The 26,143-nt window shown below is 44.6% G+C and overlaps 1 protein-coding gene across 5 annotated transcripts in view; it reads right to left on the reverse strand.

Annotated features, from left to right (window-relative positions):
* WWTR1 (WW domain containing transcription regulator 1) overlaps window positions 1–26,143 on the reverse strand; it is a 228,422-nt gene that overhangs the window by 140,888 nt on the left and 61,391 nt on the right. For 2 of the 5 annotated variants that reach the window (XM_055247820.2, XM_063620238.1), the window contains 2 exons: window positions 21,904–22,005; window positions 8,059–8,492 (listed from right to left, as the gene is read on the reverse strand). In XM_055247820.2, the coding sequence (XP_055103795.1) occupies window positions 8,059–8,489 (431 nt within the window). In that variant the 5' untranslated portion in view covers window positions 8,490–8,492; window positions 21,904–22,005. Of the gene's footprint in view, window positions 1–8,058; window positions 8,493–8,945; window positions 9,311–16,380; window positions 16,418–21,903; window positions 22,006–26,143 lie in introns of those variants that run through there. The other 3 variants (XM_063620240.1, XM_055247819.2, XM_063620239.1) reach the window with 3 other exon arrangements.

Genomic DNA, 26,143 nt, shown 5'->3' on the forward strand with positions numbered 1-26,143 from the left:
ATCCTGAACAATGACAGGAATGAACTTGCAAAGGTGGCGTTTGTGCCAGGCACTGTGCTCAGCACTTTATAAAAGTTTCTTCATTTCACTTCTTCTCCTAATAGCACTGAGCAAGTGAACATCATCTTTTCCTTTCTTATTTATTTTCTGCTATGCCTAGATGGAACATTAAATAAAAGCTAGAAGTCCAGGAAAGAGAGTATGCAAGTAAAAAATAAGCTGAAAGAAATCCATATGACCACCAGGTGCAGTGGCTCATGCCTGTAATCCCAGCACTTTGGGATGCCAAGGCGGGCAGATCACCTGAGGTCAGGAGTTTGAGATGAGCCTGGCCAACATGGTGAAACCCCGTCTCTACTAAAAATACAAAAATTAGCCGGGCGAGGTGGCAGATGCCTATAATCCCAGCTAGTCGGGAGACTGAGGCAGGAGAATCAGCTGAACCCGGGAGCAGGAGGCTGCAGTGAGCTGAGATCGCGCCATTGCACTCCAGCCTAGGCGACAAGAGTGAAACGCTGTCTCAAAAAAAAAAAAAAAAAATTCTGTAGAGACAGAGTCTCGCTATGTTGCCCAGGCTTGTCTCAAACTCTTGGCCTCAAGCAATCCTCCCACCTTGGCCCCCCAAAGTGATAAGATTACTGGTGTGAGTCACCTTGGTGGAAATCTTGATGAGAATAAAATATAAATAGGCACTGGAGGTGTACTACCCATTTCTGGTATATTTGGGTTTTCTTCCATCATCTCTATCTCACCATTGATGACAATTCCAAATAGGATAACCCAGACTCAGTTCAGAAGCAAACTCTAAAAATCCACCCACCACTCCACCACCACAGTTATGTGATCATCAAGGATACATAATTACAAGACCTAATTATGGGCCACACAATTGGCATGAGACAGCATGGCATAAGGACAGGAACACAGGTTTTGGAATCACAGAGTTCTAATCCCATCTCTGCCACTCACCTGTTATGTGACCCCAGGACATTTATTTAACCTCACTGAGCCTCGGTTTACTCAACAGTAAAATGAGGTAATAATACATACCTGTTCATGGGACCACTGTGAGGGTTAAAAGAAATAATATATGTAAAAGCATCTACGGTTATGAAAAAGTTCCATATGCATATAATTCTGTTGCTATCTCTCTGGGATACACTGACTCACTCTCTGCCTTGTCTGGCATACAGCAGGTAATCAACAAATGTCAATTACCTTTCCTGCTCATCTCTCTCCCTTCTCCATTTCCTCTTCCTCTCCTATCCCACACACAAAAACAGCTCAATTTGTAGTGACAATCTAGATTCCAAACAATAAAAACTAGACACTTCTCAGATGGAGTTGGGTATCCTTTGCCCAAGATGCTGAAGCAAAAGGGCACTTACAGTGAGCATTCCTATTTAGGTTTCTCTTAACCAGGAAAGTTGACTCTAAGTCCTTATTTTATACTTAAAACTGACTTTCAACTCCAGATCCAGGTTGTCCCTCAAAGCTACAGCTGTAATCCAGAGTCAAAAATCACCTGACCCCTATTGCCAAGGTTTCTGCTTCTGATTTTGGCTGGGTAAATAGGCTATGTGTGTTGGGAGAGAGAGAAGAGAAAGCAAGAACTAACTTGTACTGACCATCTCCTGTGTGCCAGATGCTTTAAATATGCTCATCTTTCAAACCACAATGCAACAGGTATCACTCTCTTCACATTACAGACAACTGAGTTAGCAGACAGTATTTTTTGAATGACAAAAGGCCCTTATGAAAACAGCTACATAATACTGTCATTCAAAGATAAACAGAAAAAACAAGCCAGAGTCAGAACAATTTTTAAGTAAATACGTTCAGATAGAAAAGGACTTGAAAAACTTACCTCCTACAAACCACTTAAGAAGTTACTCAAGCATGTACTGCAGCAAAATGAGGGATAAACCAAAAAAATAGGAAGACACGGGAAAGGGAAACAGCACTTCCAGCCATGGAAAGAAGTGCCAGGATGACAGCTCTGTAGTGAGCCTAGCGAATAATCAGTTCAGAACGGCACAGAACAAGAAAGGAATCTCGGCATACAGCTTAGGCAAAGAAGACTCGATAGGTTAGACAAGATTGAGAGCCTAGAAAACTTTTGAGATCATAATAATGGCAAATAATGCATGAACACATTAAAAGGCAATCAGAAATACTAGCGAAAAAATTTAAGAAAGTCATGGTCCAAATATGAAAAAACTAAAAGGTAACACAAATTTAAACAACTGATGAAGAGTGAGAAAACAAAAAAACCCATTTGACTTTGGGGCTAGATATCTTGTCCTTTGGCCCAGGAATCCTAACACCAGACCCACAGTGCAAGTCTAAAATCCAATCCTAACACACAAGGCAATGAATCAGTTCACAGAATTGTAGTCATGTAAATGTTGTCTATGGATTTTCTTTTTTTTTTTGAGACAGAGTCTGGCTCTGTCGCCCAGGCTGGAGTGCAGTGGTGTGATCTCAGCTCACTGCAAGCTCCGCCTCCCAGGTTCACGCCATTCTCCTGCCTCAGCTTCCTGAGTAGCTAGGACTACAGGCGCCCGCCGCCACGCCCGGCTAATTTTTTTTTTTTTTTTTTTTTTTTAGTACAGACGGGGTTGGCCAGGATGGTCTCCATCTCCTGACCTCGTGATCCGCTCGCCTCGGCCTCCCAAAATGCTGGGATTACAGGCATGAGCCACTGCGCCCGGCCTTATGGATTTTCAACTTTAAGAATCATATATGAATAAGATGGTCAACTTTGGGGCAAAGCACAAATACAGGTTATGGGTTCAGGGCTTTGGCAATGTGAAAGCAACACTGTCAAAAAGTGAACAGTAGAACTGGTAGCAATCCAAACATTACTGACATACAGCATAAGGAATCAAGAAATACTATCCAAAGTTGAAAAAGCCAGGTGTGGTGGCTTACACCTGTAATCCTAGTGCTTTAGGAAGCCAGTGGGAGGACTGCTTGAGGCCAGGAGTTTGAGACCAGCCTGGGCAGCATAGGAAACCCTGTCTCTATAAAAAAGTTAAATAAATTAGCCAAACATGGTGGTGCAAACCCTTTAGTCCTAGTTACTCGGGAAGCTGAGGTGGGAGGATCACTTGAACCCAGGAATTTGAGGCTGCAGTGAGCTATGATTCCCACTGCACTTTAGCCTGGGTGACAGAGAGAGAACCCGTCTCAAAAAAAAAAAAAAAAAATTGATTATAAAAAAAAAGGTGACCTAACAGACAAATTTAAAATATTATAAACATCAAACCTGGGAGAGAAAAAAGAAAACTAGCTTAAAGAGCTGCATTCTCACTTTCGTATCAGGTGCTAAAAGTTGATAAATCAGGCCGGGCGCGGTGGCTCAAGCCTGTAATCCCAGCACTTTGGGAGGCTGAGGCGGGCGGATCACGAGGTCAGGAGATCGAGACCATCCTGGTTAACATGGTGAAACCCCGTCTCTACTAAAAATACAAAAAATTAGCCGGGCGTGGTGGCGCACGCCTGTAGTCCCAGCTACTTGGAGAGGCTGAGGCAGGAGAATGGCGTGAACCTGGGAGGTGGAGCTTGCAGTGAGCCGAGATCGCGCCACTGCACTCCAGCCTGGGCGACAGAGCAAGACTCCATCTCAAAAAAAAAAAAAACTTGATAAATCAAAACCTGGTGGTAAAAGCACATTACTTAGGCTTAAGAAGGTAACAATCTAAGAATTAAATATGGAAACAGTTGAAAAAAATTAAAAGGTTCCCTCTGTGAGCCTTGAGGTGAAGGAAACCATTGTTTTTCAACAAATGTCCTCCTGTATATTGGATTTGTTACCAAGTGCATGGATCATTTGGACAAAAATAATTTTCTGTCACACATTTGAGAAAAGGCAAAACACTAAAATTGTCACTAAAAATTAGACGTGACAGCCAAATGTTATAGTCGGAATTGTATTTAAGAGGAGGATAAAATCTTTTTTCTTATAAAATCACGTTATTCAAATGAAATAATTTTTACAAGAATGTTTGCAAAAGAGTAAAGATGGGAAATTCTACTGAAGCTAGATAACTTTCTTCTTTATAATTCCCCATTTTCTGGTTTATGTACAGAAAGCATGTATTCTATTTATAATCAGAGACCTTTAAAAAATTTAATGTGATCAGTATTCAGTCAATGTGCCAGGTTGCCCAACACCCCAGCCTGATTCGTGAGATTTAGAGGACAGCAGGAGTAATGAATGAACACAGTGGTTTTTAGAGGCTAGGTGTTTTAACATTCAATCTGCTTCACTGTTACTCTAATTTTTAAAAACTTTTTATTTAGAGATGGGGTGGGGGTGGTAGTGGCTGCAGGTGGGCACTGCCCTGGTCATTGTTACTCTAAAGGAATATCTGAATACCACAGGACACCTGAACACCACAGGAAAGGTGTGAATGCTCAGGAAAGGTGCCTTCAGTAGGTTCCAGAAAGTGATTACATCATATACCTAGGAACAATCTTACCTGAGAAAATGACAAAAGGCTTTTTTAAAGCTTCTTAGATGTCCAGGCTCTGTTTCCCATTAAGATCATTGTTTAGCTAAGGAAGTGACATGGGGGAAAAGTGGGGGTGGGGAAAAAGGAAAACTGTTCCCTAAGTAGACAGCAACAGATTAGAGGTCCAGTCCAGGGTCCACCATTAAATAACCACATGACTTTCCCAAATTCCTATCATCACCCTTCCCTGGCCTCAGTTTTCTAGTCAAAAACTAGGCCGGGCGCGGTGGCTCACGCTTGTAATCCCAGCACTTTGGGAGGCCGAGGCGGGCGGATCACGAGGTCAGGAGATCGAGGCCATCCTGGCTAACACAGTGAAACCCCGTCTCTACTAAAAAATACAAAAAATTAGCCGAGCGTGGTGGCGGGCGCCTGTAGTCCCAGCTACTGGGAGAGGCTGAGGCAGGAGAATGGCGTGAACCCGGGAGGCGGAGCTTGCAGTGAGCCGAGATTGCGCCACTGCACTCCAGCCTGGGCGACAGAGCGAGACTCGGTCTCAAAAAAAAAAAAAAAAAAACCTAAACTAAACAAAATTGACCCTTGTCATTCTAAAATCCTTTGATTTCCAACTTAAAAAGCTCTCAACTCCCAACAGAGTCAAGAAAAAGATTCTTCTTCTGGCTGGGCGTGGTAGCTCATGCCTGTAATCCAAGCACTTCGGGAGTCCAAGGCAGGAGAATCACTTGAGTACAGGAGTTTGAGACTAGCCTAGGCAACATAGTGAAACCCCATCTCTACCCCAGCCAAAAATAAAAAAAAATTTAAAAAAAAAAAAGATTTATCTGCTAGCCTCAGCCCTATTTCATAGACGGCAAGTAAAGTAATAAACAGACATAATGAAAAGTAACTCCGAGTGAGTCACCATCATTTTTCAAGCTTCTACTTAATCCACTGAAATATACTGCCTTTTGAGGCTGTGTAACAAAGTGTATGACATTTACCTAATTCCAACTTTAAACAAAACTCTACAAGAAATTCAGAGAACTCTTGGCAGATTGCTTATCCTTAAAGACAATAGTCACTGACAAACTCTTAACCTCTCTTAGTCACTTGGCCAAAATACTTTCAGGGATAGCATCAGAGCAGGCCAGCCTACTACTTACACATTTTTTTCAGCTGTCATTTTCATTGACTACCCAAAGTGAAATGAAGATGCACTCTGCTTTGGATTGGAGAGTGGTTGTGGTTGGGGGGATGGGCAGAAAGATCACAGCAACTTTCTCTAAATCCAAGGCTAACTTCCACTTTTGCCCTTGTTCACAGGCAGTTCTGAGCTACTCCAATCATTCAAAACATAATGTATAAAGGAATTTTTTTGTTTTGCTTTTGTTTCAGGGTCTTTTTCATCTAGTTTTCCTCAGATATTAGGCAAGCCTAGCTCCTATTTCATATTTTTAATAATCACAGTTATACTGATCATATACCATACGTATGTGTGTATATATTCATAAACACAGTTTAGAAATGATACAGGGCTGGGGCCAGGCGTGGTGACTCACACCTGTAATCCCAGCACTCTGGGAGGCCGAGGCAGGCGGATCACGAGGTGAGGAGATCGAGACCATCCTGGCTAACATGTTGAAACCCTGTCTCTACTAAAAAAAAAATACAAAAAATTAGCCAGGTGTGGTCTCTGGCGCCTGTAGTCCCAGCTACTCAGGAGGCTAAGGCAGGAGAGTGGCGTGAACCCGGGAGGCGGAGCTTGCAGTGAGCCGAGATCACGCCACATGCCACTGCATTCCAGCCTGGTGGCAGAGCGAGACTCCGTCTCAAAAAAACAAAAAGAAAAGAAAAGAAAAGAAAGAGAGAGAGAGAAATCAATCAATGAATCAATCAATCATGTAGGGCTGGGTATGGTGGCTCAAGCCTGTAATCCCAGCACTTTAGGAGGCCGAGGCAGGCAGATCACTTCAGGTCAGGAGTTCAAGACCAGCTTGGCCAACATAGTGAAACCTTGTCTCTACTAAAAATACAAAAATTAGCCAGGCGTGGTGGCGGGTGCCTGTAATCACAGCTACTCAGGAGGCTGAGGCAGGAGAATTGGTTGAACCCGGGAGGCGGAGGTTGCAGTGAGCCGAGATTGTGCCACTGCACTCCAGCGTGGGCGACAGAGTGAGACTTTGTCTCAAAAACAAAAACAAAAAACAAACAACAACAGCAACAACAAAAAGTCATGTTATTACATCATATACTTGACTCCACCAGCTACTTAGAAGTCAAACGACTGAGCACATGTCCAAACTATCACTCAATAACCCAGAGAAGACCAGCTGTGGCATAAACGACCATCAAGTCTGTTTCAGAATCTCAGCATTACACCAACCTCAGAAACAAAAAAAGAACTCCTTGAACAAGATATCAACAGCCTTGAGATGGGGAAGTAATAAGAATTGGTCACTGGTATGAGTCAAAGGGCTCACTATAGTAAACTTCATCCATCACTGTGTATTCATTCTTAGGGCTCTCTCACAGCAATCAGAGCATCAAATACTAGTGCCAAAGAAAGGCTTGATTAAACTTTTAAAATTGTACATAGTGTCTTCACTTTTGAACCAAGGCTACTCTACTAAAGAAATATGGGCTTTAAAATGAAGTCTAAGTCAAGTTCTTAGGAGAAGAGTTTCCCTCACTGGCAGTGCAGGCAATCCTGAACCAAGTGGTCAGGCTGGCACAACCTCCATCTTTGATAGCCTGACCCTGTGACATCAATGGAACATTTCAAGTTCCAGCTTGGTTTCTCCTGAGGAATGTAGTTATCTTAGGGTACCACAATTGAAACAACCTCCTCTAGCATTTGAGAATACATTTTCCTATGGGGCGTAATTTGAAAATTTCAACTAATGTAAAATTCATGACATCAAAAAGCTGGAACAATGTGAAAGGATGAAGAGTGACAAAGCAGGCTTGTGATTTGATGGTATTTTAGGTTAACAAGTTTAATGTAATAAAACTCCTAACACAATTTCCACACGATTGATTTGTCCAGCCCACAACTACTTCACCACACAGTTGCTAATAACATCACTGTGCTGTGTGGTCATTATGTCACCCAGCTGGGAGCACTATGGCCTACCAGCCACTGTTCACTTTTCCAGCTTGCTTTTCCCAAGAAGATAGAAACTGCAGACCACCTACTTCACCAAAAGTCCCTCTGTTCCCCAAGCTTCACAGCTTTTCTCTGATTTATCTTGGTGTCACATCCCAAAGGGCCTGGCTCTGGACTATCTGACTTAGAGTGGCCAAAGAAGAGACTAAGGGTCTGTGCCCAGGAGTTGGCTTCAATCCTGCAGATTCAAGGCAAAGTCACCTGTGTGTTTTATGGTGGATGAACTTCACCACTGCTTCTGATCCTCTGCTTCTGATCCCTTACAATTCCAACACTCAGAGACTCACCCCCTGCTTCCGGCTTTCCATATCTGTGAAATAACCGTGGAAGGACACGCACCATCTCTCTCTCTCACACACACACACACACACGAACACACGCGCGCGTTGGGCACTGTGACTTGGTGCCTTCTTCGGCTCCAGGCTGACTTACTTGAGGAAGTACCTCTGGCCAGTGGCCGTGAAGGTCATCTCCCAGCCCGGGGGCAGTGGCAGCTCGTCGGTCACGTCGTAGGACTGCTGGCGGAGGTGCGCGTGCTGCTGCGCGGGGCTACCCGCAGCACCCGCGCCGGTGCCCAGCTGCAGGGACGCGGGCGACGAGTGAGAGCGGACATGCTGGGCACCCCCAGACAGCCGAGGCCCCGGGTGGCCGCCTGACGAGTCGGTGCTGGACTGGCGCGAGTGCGAGCCCGAATCAGGCTCCTTGAAGAAGGACTCCGGCAGGATCTTCTTCCGCCACGAGCTAGGCTTCGGGTTCATGACAGAGTTGAAGAGGGCTTCGAGGTCTGTGTCTAGGTCCTGCGTGACGTGGATCACTTGCTGCCCAGGCGGCGGGAGCGGAGGGGGCGCCGAGGCCGGATTCATCTTCTGCAAAAAGAAGGTCAGATCAGCCTTTTATTTAAAGTCGGAGGAAGTGGGTAAGAGGGTCACAGCGTGAGAGGGCGAGATGGTGGGAGGAAGAATAGAGGGAAAAGGAAGCGAGGAGACAGATAATTGCCCGCCTAGAGATCCCAGACACTCAGCGGTAAGACCAGCAGGATGGGGGAGGGGTCCCTCCTGGCCTCGAGAATTATGCAACTTTCTTGAAGCAAAGAAGTTGCCGGGAGGAGAAGGAAGGGCGGAGGGGTGGAGGGAGTAACTGCACTCGGGGCTTGCTGAACCGCAGGATGGCAAAGGAAAGGTCGCAGGTTTCCAGGACAGGCAGCCCCCCGAAAGAAGTTCAGCCCGAGCCAACTTCACCACGTCTCGACTCCGGAAGCCCGAGGAGCCTGGAGCCCTGGAGTGGTGCCGGGTGAGCGCGCGAGCTCAAGCGGGCACTACCTGGGCGGGCAGCGAAGCTGAGCGCGCGGCGGCCGCCGTCCCGCCCGAACTTGCCGTCGGGCCTGGGTGGCTCGGGTGAGTCCCGAGATTGCGGAGCTGGAGCCGAGGCTTGGCTGACAAATCCCGACCCGACTCGGTGCCTGGCGGTCTAAGGGCTTCGGCTCTCACATCCCCCGAGCTAGCCTAAGGCGCTCGTGCTGGGCGAAAAGGAGGCTCAGGAGAAGCAGACAGCGCGGCCGCAGCAGCTCCTGGACTGTCCCATAAACAAAGTTTGGAGCAAACTCCCACCCCCAGGAAAGAGGCGGGCCGGAAAGTTGAGCTGTTGAATTATGTATGACCTCCTAGTCCCTAGCCGGCCAGCCCCCGCTCGCCCCTCCTCTTCCTCCTCCTCCTCCTCCCACCCCGGCTCCAGAAAATCCTGGGCGTGATGGGTACTTTACTGGGTAAGAGGAGACGGGTGCCCCCCACCCACTCCTCTCGGCCGCGCGGACCTCTCCCGCGGAGACCTGCATCTGCATTCCTTTGAGTTTACCACGGACTTGGGGCGGGATCAAAGGGAAAGTGGCCTGAGCCTGTTTCATCAAGGGGTTGTGGACCGAAACCAAGGCCAGGGGTGGCGGAGGGCACGCGGATGAGGGGCTCAGGCCTAGGAAGGGCCGGTCCTGGATACCGCGCCCTCCCCTGCAGCCAGGCGACGAGGCCGGCAGCACCCGAAGCGCCGCACTGACCCGCGATTCTGCCCGAAGGCCGGCCCGGGTGCGCCCCGGCGCGGGGAGACACCAACAAGGCCAGCTTTTCCACGAGAGGCTGCTTAGCTCTTGTGACCATATTTGGTCTGGCGAGGAGGCATCTTGGCTGCCTGGCTCTCAATTGTCTGCTAGAGCACAGAAGGTGCCCAGAAAGTGCCTCCGTCACTGGAGATGCGGCTTCGCCAACGAGTGGGTTGTAAACAAACAACTTTCAAACCATTCATCAATCCTTAATTTCCTCTACGGGGGTGACTCAGGCCACTAGAGATTGAGAAGAAACCGGGTCAAAGCAGGGTGCTGGAAGAGAAAAGCAATTGCGCCCCCCTCCCCCGCAACATCCGTGAGGGTTGTGGGAGGATTGGAATGTCCCTGCCGCCCTCCGGGGAGCCTGGAGCCGGGATGGAACCCGAGCAGGTGGCTGGGAGTAGAGAGGGTGCGCCAGTGACCCGAAAAAAGCCACCCACCTTCCCACCAACTAGGTCTGGGCGAGGGATGGAGACCCCCTGCCTCTAGCTAAGGGAAGAAGGTCAAGTCTGGCGAAACAGCTGCGGGAAGTAGGAGGAGGCCTTGCCCTTCAGAGCAGCTCAATTTCTTTTCTCTCTGGTTGCCTCTCCACCGAGGGGAAAGAGTGGGGGGAGATGGCGAGGTAAGCCAAATTCCAGGAAGCCCCTACCCCACCCCATTTGATTCAAATAGGAGTTTATTAAGTAAATCAAACGAGACAATGTAAAGCACTTCGCACAGCACCGGGCTGGTTACATAAGTGTTTGTTAAATAAAACAGAACTGTGTGTTCTTCAAGTTCACCTATTGTGCCTTAATTTTTTTTTTTTTTTTTTTTTTTTTTGAGAGAAGTTTCCCTCTTGTCCCCCAGGCTTGAGTGCAATAGCTCCATCTTGGCTCACTGCAACCTCCGCCTCCCGGGTTCAAACGATTCTCCTGCCTCTGCCTCCCAAGTAGCTAGGATTAAGGCGCCTGCCACCATACCCAGCTAATTTTTGTATTTTTTAAAAGTAAAGATGGGGTTTCACCATGTTGGCCAGGCTGGTCTCAACTCCTGACCTCAGGTGATCCGCTCGCCTCAGCCTCCCAAAGTGCCGGGATCACAGGCATGAGCTACCGCGCCCAGCCTGCCTTAATATTTTTACAGGGTAAAATAAAGTCAAAGTTAAAATCTGGAGCTGCCTTGAAGGAGAAGAGTTTAAGGAAAAGACAAGGCCACTCAGTTTTGCCTCGGAAAAGGTAGAATTTTGGGGCCACTCCCTGAATGGCTGCATCCATATCCAAAACAGAACAAAACCCACCAAAGTGAGCCAATTCCCCTGTTATCTGTACTTGGAGGTGGCTCCAATTCCAGACTCCTCACAGACTGGAAGAAATTTGGGCCGCCTTAGACTAAGGCAGGCATACATGTATCATCCTTTTTTTTTTTTTTTTTTTTTGAGATGGAGTCTCACTCTATTGTCCAGGCTGGAGAGCAGTAACATGATCAAGGCTCACTGCAACCTCTGCCTCCCCGGTTCAAGCAATTCTCCTGCCTCAGCCTCCCGAGTAGCTGGGATTCTGTGCAGCAAGTCCTCTGCCCATAGGACTGGCAAAAGGAAAGGCGAAACTAGCACAGGTCACTCCTTGGAAAGCAGAATCTTTGCAAGCTACTCTCAGAAGCCATCACAGTTGCAACAAGGGGGGAAATAAGCTATCAAACTAGAGGAAGTGACTGGAACCTAACGATACTAATTCAGAAGTCACAAGGCTGACTTGATGATTAGCTAGCTCGGGGGATGTGAGAGCCGAACTTGATGATTAAAAGATGAAAACTTGAGGCCAGCCCTACTCTTCTTCACCCCAGAAGAAAGGTGAGAATCAGGGTTGGAATTAGATGGGCAGTGAGAATCAGGATTGGAACTGGATGCAGTCTTCGTTTCTTTCCAAGCTTCAAGAAATAGTGCAACAGATAAAGTAGATGTCTGAAATGGAAATTGCCCTTAACACAGGATAACTGAAAAACTCCCAGTTCCCAAATAGCATGTAAGATGTAATAGTGAATAATTCAAAAGATTTGCTGTTGTCCCAGCCATTCCAACAATGGCTTCAGATTAAATAACATTTACAGGTGTCTTGTATGTATCAGGTACTGCCCATAAGAGGCAGCACAGTGGATAAGTGTATAATTTCTGGAGCAAAACAGCTGAGTCACCTCAGACAAGACATTTAAGCTCTCTATTCTTGGGTTTCCTCCTTTGTAAATTAGGGACAATAACAGTACCCACCCCACAGGATTCTAGGTGAAAACACATACACGTTTTATTTGTTGATATTTGACTTAGAACACAATCTTTGGGCCGGGCGCGGTGGCTCACGCTTGTAATCCCAGCACTTTGGGAGGCCGAGGCGGGCGGATCACGAGGTCAGGAGATCGAGACCACGGTGAAACCCCGTCTCTACTAAAAAAATACAAAAAATTAGCCGGGCGCGGTGGCGGGCGCCTGTAGTCCCAGCTACTCGGAGAGGCTGAGGCAGGAGAATGGCGTGAACCCGGGAGGCGGAGCTTGCAGTGAGCCGAGATCGCGCCACTGCACTCTAGCCTGGGCGACAGAGCGAGACTCCGTCTCAAAAAAAAAAAAAAAAAAAAAAAAAAGAACACAATCTTTGAAGCTGGCTCTACCTGCTACATTACGCAGGTAGCTTAGCATTCCTAAGTCACAGTTTACTCATTTACAAATTGGAAATAATACTGTGGTAGTCTCTCTGCTACGTTGCTGCCTTTCAATGGCCCAGCTTCATGCTATTTATACCTTTATGTGGCCCTTCCACTTAATCTGGACTGGGCCAGTGATTTTCCTTAACCAGGAAAATGCAGCAGTGAAGTTGTGCCACTTCCCTGTCTTTCCCATCCCATCCCCTAGGAAGGTATAGAAGCTTCCACTTTGTACTTTTAGGAGACCTGAGCCACTAAGTAAGAAGTCCCGTTACCCTGCTGGATAAACCACATGGAGAAGGAAAGGCCCTGAGATACTTGGAGAGAGGGAAAAGTCCAGCTGCCCAGCACCTGAGCTGAGTCCAGCCTCAGCCAACCCCACCGGCTGACTGCAAACACATCAGTGACCACCAATAAGACCAGCAGAGCTGCAGAGCCAAGCCCAGCCCAGATTGCAGAATTGTGAGCAAATAAAATGGATATTGCTTTAAGCCACAAAATATTGAAATGCTTTTTTTAAATGTAGAATGTGCATTCTAAGAATAAAAAATGCAAATAAAGTCTTTTTTTTTTTTTCAGACAGGGTTTCACTTTGTTGCCCAGGCTAGAGTGCAATGGCTTGATCTCGGCTCACTGCACCCTTCACCTCCCAGGTTCAAGTGATTCTTGTGCCTCAGCCTCCCGAGTAGTTGGGACTACAGACGTGCACCACCACGCCTGGCTAATTTTTGTATTTTTTTAGTAGAGACAGGATTTCATCATGTTGGCCAGGCTGATCTTGAACTCCTGGCCTCAAGTGATCCGCCCACCTTGGCCTCCCAAAGTGCTAGGATTACAGGCTTGAGCCACCATGCCCGGCCACAAATAAAGATCTTTTGTTTTTTTTTTTTTTGAGATGGAGTCTTACTTTGTCACCCAGGCTGGAGTGCAGTGGCACGATATTGGCTCACCACAACCTCCACCTTCCGGGTTCAAGCGATTCTCCTGCCTCAGCCTCCTGAGCAGCTGGGATTACAGGCGCCCACCACCCCACCCAGCTAATTTTTGTATATTTAGTAGATATGGGGTTTCACCATTTGGGCCAGGCTGGTCTTGAACTCCTGACCTTGTGATCCACCCGCCTCGGCCTCCCGAAGTGCTGGGACTACAGGCGTGAGCCACCACGCCCGGCCAAATAAAGTTCTTAACACAAAGCCTGCTTAACATAATAAAGCACTCAACAAATATGGCTGTTTTGTCTCATGGAGACCTAAAGATAAGAAAACTGGATCGATGAGTTAGAAAGTATTTTGTCCAAATATATACAATGAAACCATGTAAAACAAAACAAAACAAAACAAAACAAACCCCTGAGATTCAGCCCAGGGTTGTAACTCTAGAGCAGAGTGCATTCTCCAGAGTGCATCCTGTGTGAGCCAGGAGTTGCTCCCTGGTATTGCCATTTTAAATCATGTGATACCTTTTGTCTGACTATCTCATAGAGAAACTCCACAGCTTTTATAAGATAATCGGTTGAGAGCACACTCCTGCTGATAGATATGTAAATCTTTCCATTTGCAAACACTTTCCAACAAAGTCCATCTCCTGCTTCTAAATCCTCCCCACAACACACTTCCTACTGAAGCTACTCTTGAGACATCCCTTTCTCTTCCTTCTCTGTTCACATCCAATCAGTGGCAAGTGCTATTGATTCTTTCTTCTAGTGTCCCCCAAAATCCATACTTCCCTTCCCACTCTCACGACAGGACCTTATCTCAAAATGCTTGAAGTGGTCTCCTAACTGGTTTCTCTGCCTCCAGTCTCTGTTTTCTGGTCTCCTTCTTTCATGATGTCATTACCTAGCTCAGAAGTTTTTTTTAACAACTGTTCACAAGTATATAAGTCAAAGCTATCAATCTGGCACTAAAGGTTTCCCAACACACTGCCATCTTCATAGCTTTCTGACCCTGGTTCTTACATGACCCAGTAATAAAGTATCTTTCTACCCCAAGCATATTTGGCCTAATTCTTTACTACACCTACCTGAACTCTGCTATTTGAATTCTGCTCAAAATTGTCCTCCAAACTCCATTGCCAGGCATTCAGTAATCTCTCCCTTCTTCCTAAATTCTCCTTGTTCTTGTCTTTTTCACTCTTTCCACATGTAATCAAACATAACACTGCCTTATATTGTTTTGTCTTGTTTTTTGAGACGGAGTCTCACTCTGTCGCCCAGGCTGGAGTGCAATGGTGCAATCTCAGCTCACTGCAACCTCCGCCTCCCGGGTTCAAGCAATTCTCCTGTCTTAGCCTCTCAAGTAGCTAGGATTACAGGTGCCTGCCATCATGCCACCTAATTTTTGTATTTCTAGTAGAGATGGGGTTTCACCATGTTGGCCAGGCTGATCTCGAACTCCTGATCTCAGGTGATCCACCCACCTCAGCCTCCCAAAGTGCTGGGATTACAGATGTGAGCCACCAGGCCTGGCCTATAACGTATTGTAAAATTCACCTTAGAATCTCTTGCCTCCCCAACTGGATTGTAAATAGCTGTAGGGCTAGAAGCAGCTTAAATTTCTTTATGAGGTCAGGCGCAGTGGCTCACGCCTGTAATCCCAGCACTTTGGGAGGCCAAGGCAGGCAGATCACCTGAGGTCAGGAGTTTGAGACAAGCCTGGCCAACATGGTGAAACCCCGTTTCTACTAAAAATACAAAAATTAGCCATGCGTGGTGGCACATGCCTGTAATTCCAGCTACTCCAGAGGCTGAGGCAGGAGAATTGCTTGAACCCAGGAGGCGGAGGCTGCAGTGAGCTGAGATCATGCCACTGCATTCCAGCCTGGGCAACAGAGCGAGACTCCATCTTAAAAAAACATTTCCTTATGAAACTGCTCCTAAGAAGGCCACAATTCCTTGTTGAGAGCATAGTGATCTTTAGATGATTTTGCCCATTCCTCTTTCAGCACCCATTAGTGTAACTGTGAAGTTTGTTGGATAATTTTCCACCATTCACTACAATTTCAGCTACTTCTGGACTCAACTCTTTAACAAGATTGCAAGCTCTTTGAGAACAAGTCTAAGAGAACTTCACTTTCTTTTTGTTTCTCCCATGCCTAACAAAGTGTTCTCCATGCAGGAGTGTTCTGCACATGCCTAACCCAGTAGATTTTGCCCCTGCTATTCATCTGCCATTTTTGCCTCAGGAAAGCTTCAGCTGCTTTTCTCAGCCCTACCTCCGGGTTGCTGACTTGGTCTGAATGACTGATTCCAGCAAAGGTGTATGGTTAGAAACTTGGTGGGGTGGCTAAGTTAGAGGACTGTGGTCTCAGAAGCCCTTGGGGCAGAACCTGCCCTGACTTGCTGAACCGGTATGGAGAAAATTCCCAGAGCCAGGGTTGGGTCACCATTAGCAACTGAAGAGGAGCAAAACAGACAAGGACCTTGAATAGATAAAGGTTTGAATAATGAAGAGTCCAGAAAACTATTGAATAAGGTTCAACATGAGGATAAGAGTTGACCAGTTCTTTGACAAATCAAACGTGATGCTTGTGTTTTCATAATTTACCATATCCCAAGTGTTTAGCACAGTGTCCAGCATGTAGCAAATATGCAAATACCTAAATAAAAAATAATTGGTGCTGCCACTCACTTTTGCATTTACTCTTTTGTTGCCATGTTTCACTTTGGTGTTCTTAATAAATGCATCACTGGCATGATGATAAGGAAGATAATTTTGATGATGATGATGATGGAAGGCACTATCTTTTTTTTTTTTTTGAGACGGAGTTTCGCTACTGTTGCCCAGGCTGTAGTGCAATGGCGCCATCTCGGCTCACCGCAACCTCCACCTCCCGGGTTCAAACGATTCTCCTGCCTCAGCCGCCCGAGTAGCTGGGATTACAGGCATGTGCCATCATGCCTGGCTGATTTTGTATTTTAGTAGAGATGGGGTTTCTCCATGCTGGTCAGGCTGGTCTCGAACTCCCGACCTCAGGTGTGATCCACCCACCTTGGCTTCCCAAAGTGCTGGGATTACAGGCGTGAACCACCGCGCCCGGCCAGAAGGCACTATCTTTTGTCTGATGTTATCTGTTGCTTTAGTAATGCACTTGGGCTAGAAAAAAAAAGGAATTTTTGATATTTAATCTTTACTTAACTTCAGTACCTTATGTAAGTTATTTATCCTTTAGTATTTTTGCTATCATTTTGGGGCAAGGGACTGGAGGAAATATTTTTAAATGGGAAATATTAAGTAATAGATATTTTCCTAGAAAATAAAAATACACTTTTGAAAAGGCTCAACAATATACAGTATGGTTTAGAAGTTAATGATCAAGCCATATTGCAGAGTTGCTCATTGCACCATGATCTATAATAATGGGAAATTAGAAATTTCATTTCTTTTTTTTTTTTTTTTTGAGACAGAGTCTTGCTCTGTCACCAGGCTGGAGTGCAGTGGCGTGATCTTGGCTCACTGCAACCTCCACCTCCCGGGTTCAAGCCATTCTCCTTCCTCAGCGTCCCAAGTAGCTGGGATTACAGGCGCCCACCACCACACCCAGCTAATTTTTGTATTTTTGGTAGAGATGGGGGTTTCACCATGTTGGCCAGGATGTTCTCGATCTCCTGACCTCATGATCTGCCTGCCTCAGCCTCCCAAAGTGCTGGGATTACAGTCGTGAGCTACTGCACCCGGCTCAGAAATTTCCTAAATATTTAAGAAGAGGATGGTTGAGTATATCTAACAGCTTAACATATGCAATGAAGTTTCTGATAGTTATTTGAAAGTGTTTATGAAGACAATGTGACAACCTGAAAAATGTTTTTAAGAATTTTTATAATTTTAATGAGAAAAATTAAGAAACAAAGATCTGTGAATACTATCATTATAACTTTGTTCAAAAACATGGAAAAATGAATGAAAAGATGCTAAAATTATATTAAAAACTATGTAGAGGGCCGGGCGCGGTGGCTCAAGCCTGTAATCCCAGCACTTTGGGAGGCCAAGGCGGGTGGATCACGAGGTCAGGAGATCGAGACCATCCTGGCTAACACAGTGAAACCCCGTCTCTACTAAAAAAATACAAAAAATTAGCCGGGCGTGTTGGCGGGCGCCTGTGGTCCCAGCTACTCGGGAGGCTGAGGCAGGAGAATGGCGTGAACCCAGGAGGTGGAGGTTGTGGTGAGCCGAGATCGCGCCACTGCACTCCAGCCTGAGGGACAGAGAAAGACTCCGTCTCAAAAAAAAAAAAAAAAAAAAACTATGTAGAAATAAAAAGATAAATATTTCTCTTTGTGCGCTTAGATCTGTATATATGTATAACATGATAACACTGAATCATCACTCTCAGAAGTACAAACCATATTATTAGTATTATTTTGGGTGTGATGAGAGAACTAATTAGCAGTGTTTGGGGTGGGGGGAATTTCAGAGTGCTCAATATTATCCATCCATTCAACAAATACAGTTTTTTTTAATATCCATTGTGTTCAAGGCCAGAAGTGATCTTTCAAGCTGAGCTTGGAAGAGTTTGCCACCTGATTAGAACATTTATTGGTTCACAATTTCACTCAACTCCTCCCTTTACCCAAATAAGTCACAGATCTGGTTACACCAGCTGTTCAAGCCACTGCTCTTCCTTGTCTTATTTTTCTTGGTGACAAGAGTCAAGTATATATGAGCTCTACTATTATCTCTCTGTCTCAGCATTGTCCAGACACAAGTTAGGACACTTTTCATGCCTGGTCAAAAAAGTTAATTTGTGGTTTGGAGCCAAGGAGAAGAGAGCCCTCCAAACCAAAACAAGGTGGAGAGATGACCTGAGTATAAGAAAGCCAGTGCCTGTGGGCACCAGTTCAATTCACACATGCTTAAAAATGGCTAAATTTTCTTTAAAAATATATATTTCTAGATAATCTTAGATAAGAGAGTAGATTAATTCTCATACAGCATCTGCCACACAATACATCCTAATTTGACCATATGACTGAAGACATCTCAATCTAGTTATGATCATTAAAAGCTGTATTTCAACTATGGCAATAATAATAAGTCGTATTTCTATAATATTTTACAGACTACAAAACAACTTCACATGTACAGTCACACACGAATCTCATAGTAACCCTGTGAGAATGGGCAGATACGCCTTACTAGAACTATTTTACAGATAAGAAAACCGAGGTTTAGAAAAGTTTATGTCTTGCCAAAGGCCATTGACTTATAACAAGAGCACAAGGACTCAATCCCTCCAGTATCTCTCTGACTTTCAAATTATATTTCTTCTATAGTTTCCTAACAGAATCAGACTCTTAATTACTTCCTCCTCTGTGAGCATACACAATTTTGTCTTTTCCTTTAAAGAGAGGGAAAGAGAGGCTGTTTTTAAAGGCATTTTTCCTCCACTGACTTACAGTATCATTTCACAAATGTTTTGTCATCTAATGGCCATATGATGTACAGAAGCTCCTAAAATGTATATCAAAGCTTTGTTATCTCCTCCCTCTCATTAAATAAATAAAAACTTAAATGTGTTGGAGGTACTGAAAATTCAATTAAACCCTGATTATTGGAGCACTTGTGTGTATTAAAGAATCCTTCTGTGATGTGAATCATCATTTCTAATTAATATGAAACAATGGGTCTCTACTTTTTAAGAGCTGTATTCCTAAAATTATTTTGTAAATTGTTCATTTGGAACTCGATGCATTTTGTTTTGTTTTGTTTTTTTTTGTTTGTTTGTTTTTTTTTGCGACGGAGTCTTGCTCTGTCGCCCAGGCTGGAGTGCAGTGGCACAATCTCGGCTCACTCCAAGCTCCGCCTCCCGGGTTCACGCCATTCTCCTGCCTCAGCCTCTCCGAGTAGCTGGGACTACAGGCGCCCGCCACCACGCCCGGCTAATTTTTTTTTTGTATTTTTAGTAGAGACGGGGTTTCACCGTGGTCTCGATCTCCTGACCTCGTGATCCGCCCGCCTCGGCCTCCCAAAGTGCTGGGATTACAAGCGTGAGCCACCGCGCCCGGCCGCATTTTGTTATAGGAAAAAAAAAATCTTACCAATGGGGCCGGGCGCAGTGGCTCACGCCTGTAATCCCAGCACTTTGGGAGGCTGAGGCAGGTGGATCATGAGGTCAGGAGATCGAGACCATCCTGGCTAACATGGTGAAAACCCACCTCTACTAAAAAATACAAAAAATTAGCAGGGCAGGGTGGTGGGTGCCTGTAGTCCCAGCTACTTGGGAGGCTGAGGCAGGAGAATCACGTGAACCCAGGAGGTGGAACTTGCAGTGAGCCGAGATGGCGCCACTGCACTCCAGCCTGGACGACAGAGTAAGACTCCAACTCAAAAAAAAAAAAAAAAAAAATTATGAAAAAAATCTTACTAATGATGTCTAGGCAACCCAGCATCCCACTATGCTCCAAATTCTTGGAAGCCCCAAGTCTCAGTCTGTCCTGATACTCTGGTTGAGTCCATCTAGACTTGGAGGTATCACATGAAGCTGTTAACAGCCAGACAATGTTGGGACTACATGGGCACTAACCTAGTGGCTACACATTGTAGTTCTACTGAATCATCATCTCCCATTTTTGTGAATGATTTTAGACAAGAGAAATTTCACAGTTCACTCTGTAGATTTCCTCCTACCTGCCATCTGTTTCACCAGAGGGAAAAGAATCTGAAGATATTTGAAAAGAGAATTAAAATATCTTGATAAGATACCAAAGAAAAAGTGAATGAGAAGACCCCTGAGATCTACCTGTCACCTTCCTAAAAAATTCTGTAACTGCTGTCTGTGAAAGTGTCAATCAAGGCTTATCCCTTGTATAGATTCTACAGCCTGGAGTTCAACACTAAAGATGATAATAATTCAGAGTCTGGTTAGTTGGCATTAAATCTATAAAAATAATACTGGTTAATGGCTTTTAGGGAAAGAAGCCTCTAGATTTTTAGTTATCCACTTTTCTCATAAGTGTAAAAGACTGCCTTCTTCCAATTAAATATGACAACGTGTATCTTTCAGCAAGGAAGGACAAAGTTATTTGTCTAATCCTGATTTAAATAGATTATCATGTGAAAAATCTCTCTCTTCTATCTGCCCTAAGGATAGGTATTTTGGGGCTGTCAAGAGCTGACTCTTGGCCAGGCGTGTAATCGCAGCACTTTGGGAGGCTGAGGCGGGCAGATCACCTGAGGTCAGGAGTTTGAGACCAGCCTGGCCAACATGGTGAAACCCCATCTCTACTAAAAGTACAAAAAATTAGCCGGGCATGGTGGCGCGCATCTGTAATCCCAGCTGCTTAGGAGGTTGAGGCAGGAGAATCGCTTGAGCCTGGGAGGCAAAGGTTGCAGTAAGCCAAGATAGCGCCACTGCACTCCCGGCAGGGCAACAGAGCAAGAGTGTGTCTCAAAAAACGAAAAACAAAAAACAAAAAAAAAAAACAAAAAAAAACTGACTCTTCATTGCTTCACATCACAACTCAAGGTCTAAAATTTGAAGTGTTGGATTCCATTCTTAGAAAAAAATAAGTAGTTACCAATGGGGAACGGGGGATCCCTTTTAATAAATTCTCTGACAACACTGAGGCAATAGTTCATTGATTTCTCCACATAAGCTCCCTCAGACACTCCACTCACCAAAAAAAGTCACCTTGGTTTCAAAACTTTTTTCATTAGTGTTTGAACACCCCACAAAAAGACTGCCACGAAGTCCCATTCTGTTTGGCTGGAAAGACAGGCATAATCTAGTGGCAAATTTCAACCTTGCTAATGAATCCTCCCTTTGACTTTCTGGTCAGCTTTGCTAAATGAGTAACTTTACAGCCTCCAAAGCAAGCCATTGGCGTGGGAAAGACTTGGCCTTTTTTACCCAAAATCACCAAAGGCCTTTGTACAGAGTCCAAGTTTTTACCTTTAGTCAGTCTTTTCTATTTCACCACTGCCAGGGGTTTTGTTTTTGTGGAACAAGTAATAAGAACCCCACATATAGGTGTTTTTCTTACAAGGGAACCTCCTTTGTGACCACATAATCTTACCAAGGAAAATCCCAAATGAGTACCTGCACCAGTCCCATTACTCTGCAGCCTGGGCAGCAGTGGGTAGCTAGTCTGGGAACAAAAGTGCTCTTTTCTTTCTGTTATCACATACCCATCTGAACTCAAAAGAGCTTTACTTAAATAAGGAATTTCCATTCTTCTAGAAATGTCATTTCATTTGAACTTGCACTTCTATGGTTTAAAGAAGACAAACAAGGTCCCCAGTACTAGAGTCCAGTGGGAGGGAAAAGGAAAGGAAACATTAAAAGTGATCCAGGGAAACTCTGAAGGTAAACTTGCCCTTTTGAAAACAGACAAAGGTAGACCTCTGCTTCCCTGCTACAATTTCTAGAAGAAGCAAAACCATTCTGAAACCCCTCTGGAGAGTTCAATTACAGTAAATTGGCCAACAATGATATCTATCTTTATACAGTAAAGGTGTTTAATATCATGTTCAAACTACCAATCAAGAAAAAAATGAATAAAAATAGATGATTACCTGGAAAATAACTAGTAAGTATGGCTTATGGGTCAGTTCAGATCACCAGGAAGCAGATGCCAAGACAGAGTTAGATGAGCAGAGATGTATTGGGGAAAATGCCTATAAAAGTTAAAGAGGACAAAGAAGGTGAGTAAGCTAGGAGAGTATTTAGATTGTAATGCACGTCTGTCAATAGTGAAGGAGGAGGGTAGGAAGGAGGGCTGGCCAGGAAAAGTCTCAGCCCCGACCAGGCCGGTGCTTCCAAGGCAACAGCTGACCCTTAGGGGCGTCCCGTGATGGGCAGCAATGGCTCAGCTCTAGCACCCACTGGGCTCAACCCTTGGTAGACAAGAAACCACGGCCTTCAGTGTGAACAGTGCAGGCAATTTTACAGGTGTGGCTGGTGAAGATGTCAGCTCACTGCTGTCCTCACAGTGACTCTTTTGAAGAAAGTCCTAAGCATTTACCGACATGGTTTTTATCACAGGCTGTACAGACTGCATTGCACAGGCTGACTTCTCCATTTTTCAGGGCGCAGTTCATCCAAGGTTGCTGTGGGCCTTTCCTCCTCAGGGGAAACTTACAAGAGGGAGGTTAATGAGACAAACCACAGCCCCTACCGCTGTAGTTGGTCTTGAGGCCTCACTGGTATTTATCCTCTTCCTCCTTCACTATCTACTCTAAGTTTTCCATATCCAATGCTATCCCCTCTACAGGTGCTGATGTCCAACCTGGTGGCGGGCCCCTGTAGTCCCAGCTACTCGGGAGACTGAAGCAGGAGAATGGCGTGAACCCGGGAGGCGGAGCTTGCAGTGAGCTGAGATCGTGCCACTGCACTCCAGCCTGGGGGACAGAGCGAGACTCGGTCTCAAAAAAAAAAAAAAAAAAAGAAAATGAGGCAAGAGGTGAAGTGACTTGTCCAGGGTCTGATGAGTAGACAGAAACAGATAAAAAAAAGGAAGTCAATTCTCTTTTTTTACTCACTGCCCAAGAGCTTCCTCTCTCCAGTCACCGGACTCCTGCTGCAGCAGGACCAGCTAAGGAATATCGATCCGGTTTGGGAAAAAAGTTATCACATTGCTTAGGCAGATACACACTCTGAAGAAAAGGAGAAAGTGCAAATCCGCTTGCAGGAGTCCTTTCAACTCAGTTTGTGGCTGGTTATGTAAATGAGGAGGCCGTGCAAGAGAATGGGGTCATGAGCTTCCTGGGGATTAAGCATGACAACGCCGTCAGTCCTGGGAAGAAATGATACTTTGCACTTGTATAATATCTTTCATCCATCCAGCAATAATAAATAAGACTTTGTACTTTCAGCCAAATATTGCAAAAACTTAACAAATATTTAGCTCATGAATCCTCAGAACCACCAAGAAGGGAACACTTTTGAAAGGAAGAAAGAAAACAGCTTCATCCTCATGATCCACTGGGGAATCTAAGGTCAGAAGAAACGGGTCTACACCTGGCCTCTCAACACCGCTGGCAGGACTCCTGACACGCAAGGACATTCCTGTGTATGAACACTGTCTAAGGTGACCTAGACACAAGATTTCGAAAAGAGCAGAGGTAAACCAGAAAAACTCCTGCTTGTACATTCAGCCCAGGGAATCTATGAAGCTTTCAAAAGAGGTTTGGTTCTGAGTCTATAAGGGTTTTTTGAAACCTCTTCAAAAGTTTCTGCTGGCATATCCTCTAACAGAATGTTTTAAAACCATGTACTCCTTCACAAAATTTTTAGTTGACATCTAAAATATTACATCGTATGTTTAAATAATTGCAAAGGTTGTAATTTTCAGGATGTTATTAATATAGATATTTTAAAATAAACTATTGCAATTTGCTTTGAAATATCCAATTGAATCTAAATCCAAGGGATTTGATGCCCACCATATCCATTTTAAAAGTCTACAAGGCCGGGTGCGGTGACTCACGCTTGTAATCCCAGCACTTTGGGAGGCTGAGGAGGGCAGATCACGAGGTCAGGAGATCGAGACCGCAGTGAAACCCTGTCTCTACTAAAAAAATACAAAAAAATTAGCCAGGCATGGTGGCGGGCGCCTGTAGTCCCAGCTACTCGGAGAGGCTGAGGCAGGAGAATGGCGTGAACCCGGGAGGCGGAGCTTGCAGTGAGCCGAGATCGCGCCACTGCACTCCAGCCTGGGTGACAAAGCGAGACTCCGTCTCAAAAAAAAAAAAAGGTCTACAAATGAGCTCTTTTTTAACAGTCAGATGTTTTCTCCCTAAGCTCCTATTTTTATTCTACTTCTACAAATTTTATCTTAATGTACTATATTATTATGCTTAAAGGTCTTATTATTCATTTTTTTACATTACACTTCTCTGCATTAAAAATGTTTGTAATTTTTTTATTTCCTGTGTTATTATGAAGCTGATTTATAATAACAAATGGGTCCAGCATGTAACTGCTCAACACAATCAAAGCCTATTTCTTTCTCACAGAATAGTCCTGGGTGAGGTCCCCAGGTAAGCAAAGTGCTCTCCACCACACAGTGATGAGGGGAACCTAATTCCTTTCATCTTATGGCTTCGCTGTCTCCTAGAAAAAGGGTTTAGCTTGTAGGCCTATTTTTGTGTGCTCTGGGAGCTAAGAATAGATTTACATCTTTAAAAGGCTACAAAAAAACAAAAAACAAACAAACAAACAAAAACAACAGTAGAATGTGCATCAGAGGCTTTATGTGGCCACAAAGCCCAAAATAGTTACTGTCTGGCTTTTTACCAAAGTTTGCCAACCGCTTTCCTAGAGCCTCATTCTCAATTCATGTAGCTGGTAGAAGGAGAAAAAGCAAAGAAAAGCACAGAAGATATCTCATGGGACCAGGCCTGGAAGTGACACACATCATTTCCACTCACATGTTGTTGCCAGAACAATTACATGACTACATGTTACAGCAAGGGTGATGGGGAAAAGTAGGCTACCTACGCACCCGAAGGAGGGTGGAACAAATTTTGGGAGCCAGGTAATAGTTTCTACCATGGGCAAGCCTCTAAAGAGTCAAAAACTTATTATTACAATTATTATTGGTGTAAAAATATCAAAGTAACCCACATACATGTTAAATTAATATAAATAACTTAAAAAGAAACATTTTATTAGAGATATAGTTCTTAATAAGATGAATGGGACTATTTTCAATTAGTTCATGTATCTCAACTTAGAGTACTAATTTTATTCCTACTTTTTATTTTTATAAATGTTTATATAAAAATCTTTTTTTTTTTTTTTTTTTGAGACAGAGTCTCACTCTGTCGCCCAGGCTGGAGTGCAGTGGCGCAATCTCGGCTCACTGCAAGCTCCGCCTCCCAGGTTCACGCCATTCTCCTGCCTCAGCCTCTCCAAGTAGCTGGGACTACAGGCGCCCGCCACCACGCCCGGCTAATTTTTTTTTTTTTTTTTGTATTTTTAGTAGAGACGGGGTTTCACCGTGGTCTCGATCTCCTGACCTCGTGATCCGCCCGCCTCGGCCTCCCAAAGTGCTGGGATTACAAGCGTGAGCCACCGCGCCCAGCCTTATATAAAAATCTTTATATAAAAAGATATATAAGAGGATGGATGGTAATGGAAGAAGTTTTTTCCTTTTTTTTTTTTTTTTTTTTGTTTTTAAGAAATAGGGTCTCACTTGGTCACCCAAGCTGGAGTACAGTGGTACCATCACAGCTCATTGCAGCCTTGGACTCCTGGGCTCAAGCGATCCTCCCCTCTCAGCCTCTGAGGAGCTGGGACTACAGGCACATGCTACCACATCCAGCTGTTTTTATAACTTTTATTGTTAACTTTTCCTATCTACTTAATGAAAAAGTATGAATTGCTAAAAATGAAGTCTGGCAGCTAGCATATAATGTTACTTTGTGTTAATAGGAGTAAAAATAAATGTTTTAAAAGAAGATACAGGCCAGGTACAGTGGCTCACGCCTGTAATCCCAGCACTTTGGGAGGCTGAGGTAGGATGATTGCTTGAGCCCAGGAGTTTGAGGCCAGTCTGGGCAATATAGTGAGACCCTGCCTCTGTTTTTAAAAAAAAATAAAAATTAACAATCAGTTAAAAGAAGAAATAAGTTGAGAATTGACTACCACTGGAAAAATATTCAATGATGTAATTTCATAGAAGTAGGTTTTAATTACTTTATTCAATGATGTGTACATTATGTAAAAAAATCAGGTGAATTTTTAATTCATGAATTCTATCTTGTGTAGTAGAGAATGTAGTAACCTCAGAAAACATTCCATTTAAATTTA

This window comes from Symphalangus syndactylus, chromosome 17 (assembly GCF_028878055.3).
Source record: "Symphalangus syndactylus isolate Jambi chromosome 17, NHGRI_mSymSyn1-v2.1_pri, whole genome shotgun sequence".
Lineage (NCBI taxonomy): Eukaryota > Metazoa > Chordata > Mammalia > Primates > Hylobatidae > Symphalangus > Symphalangus syndactylus.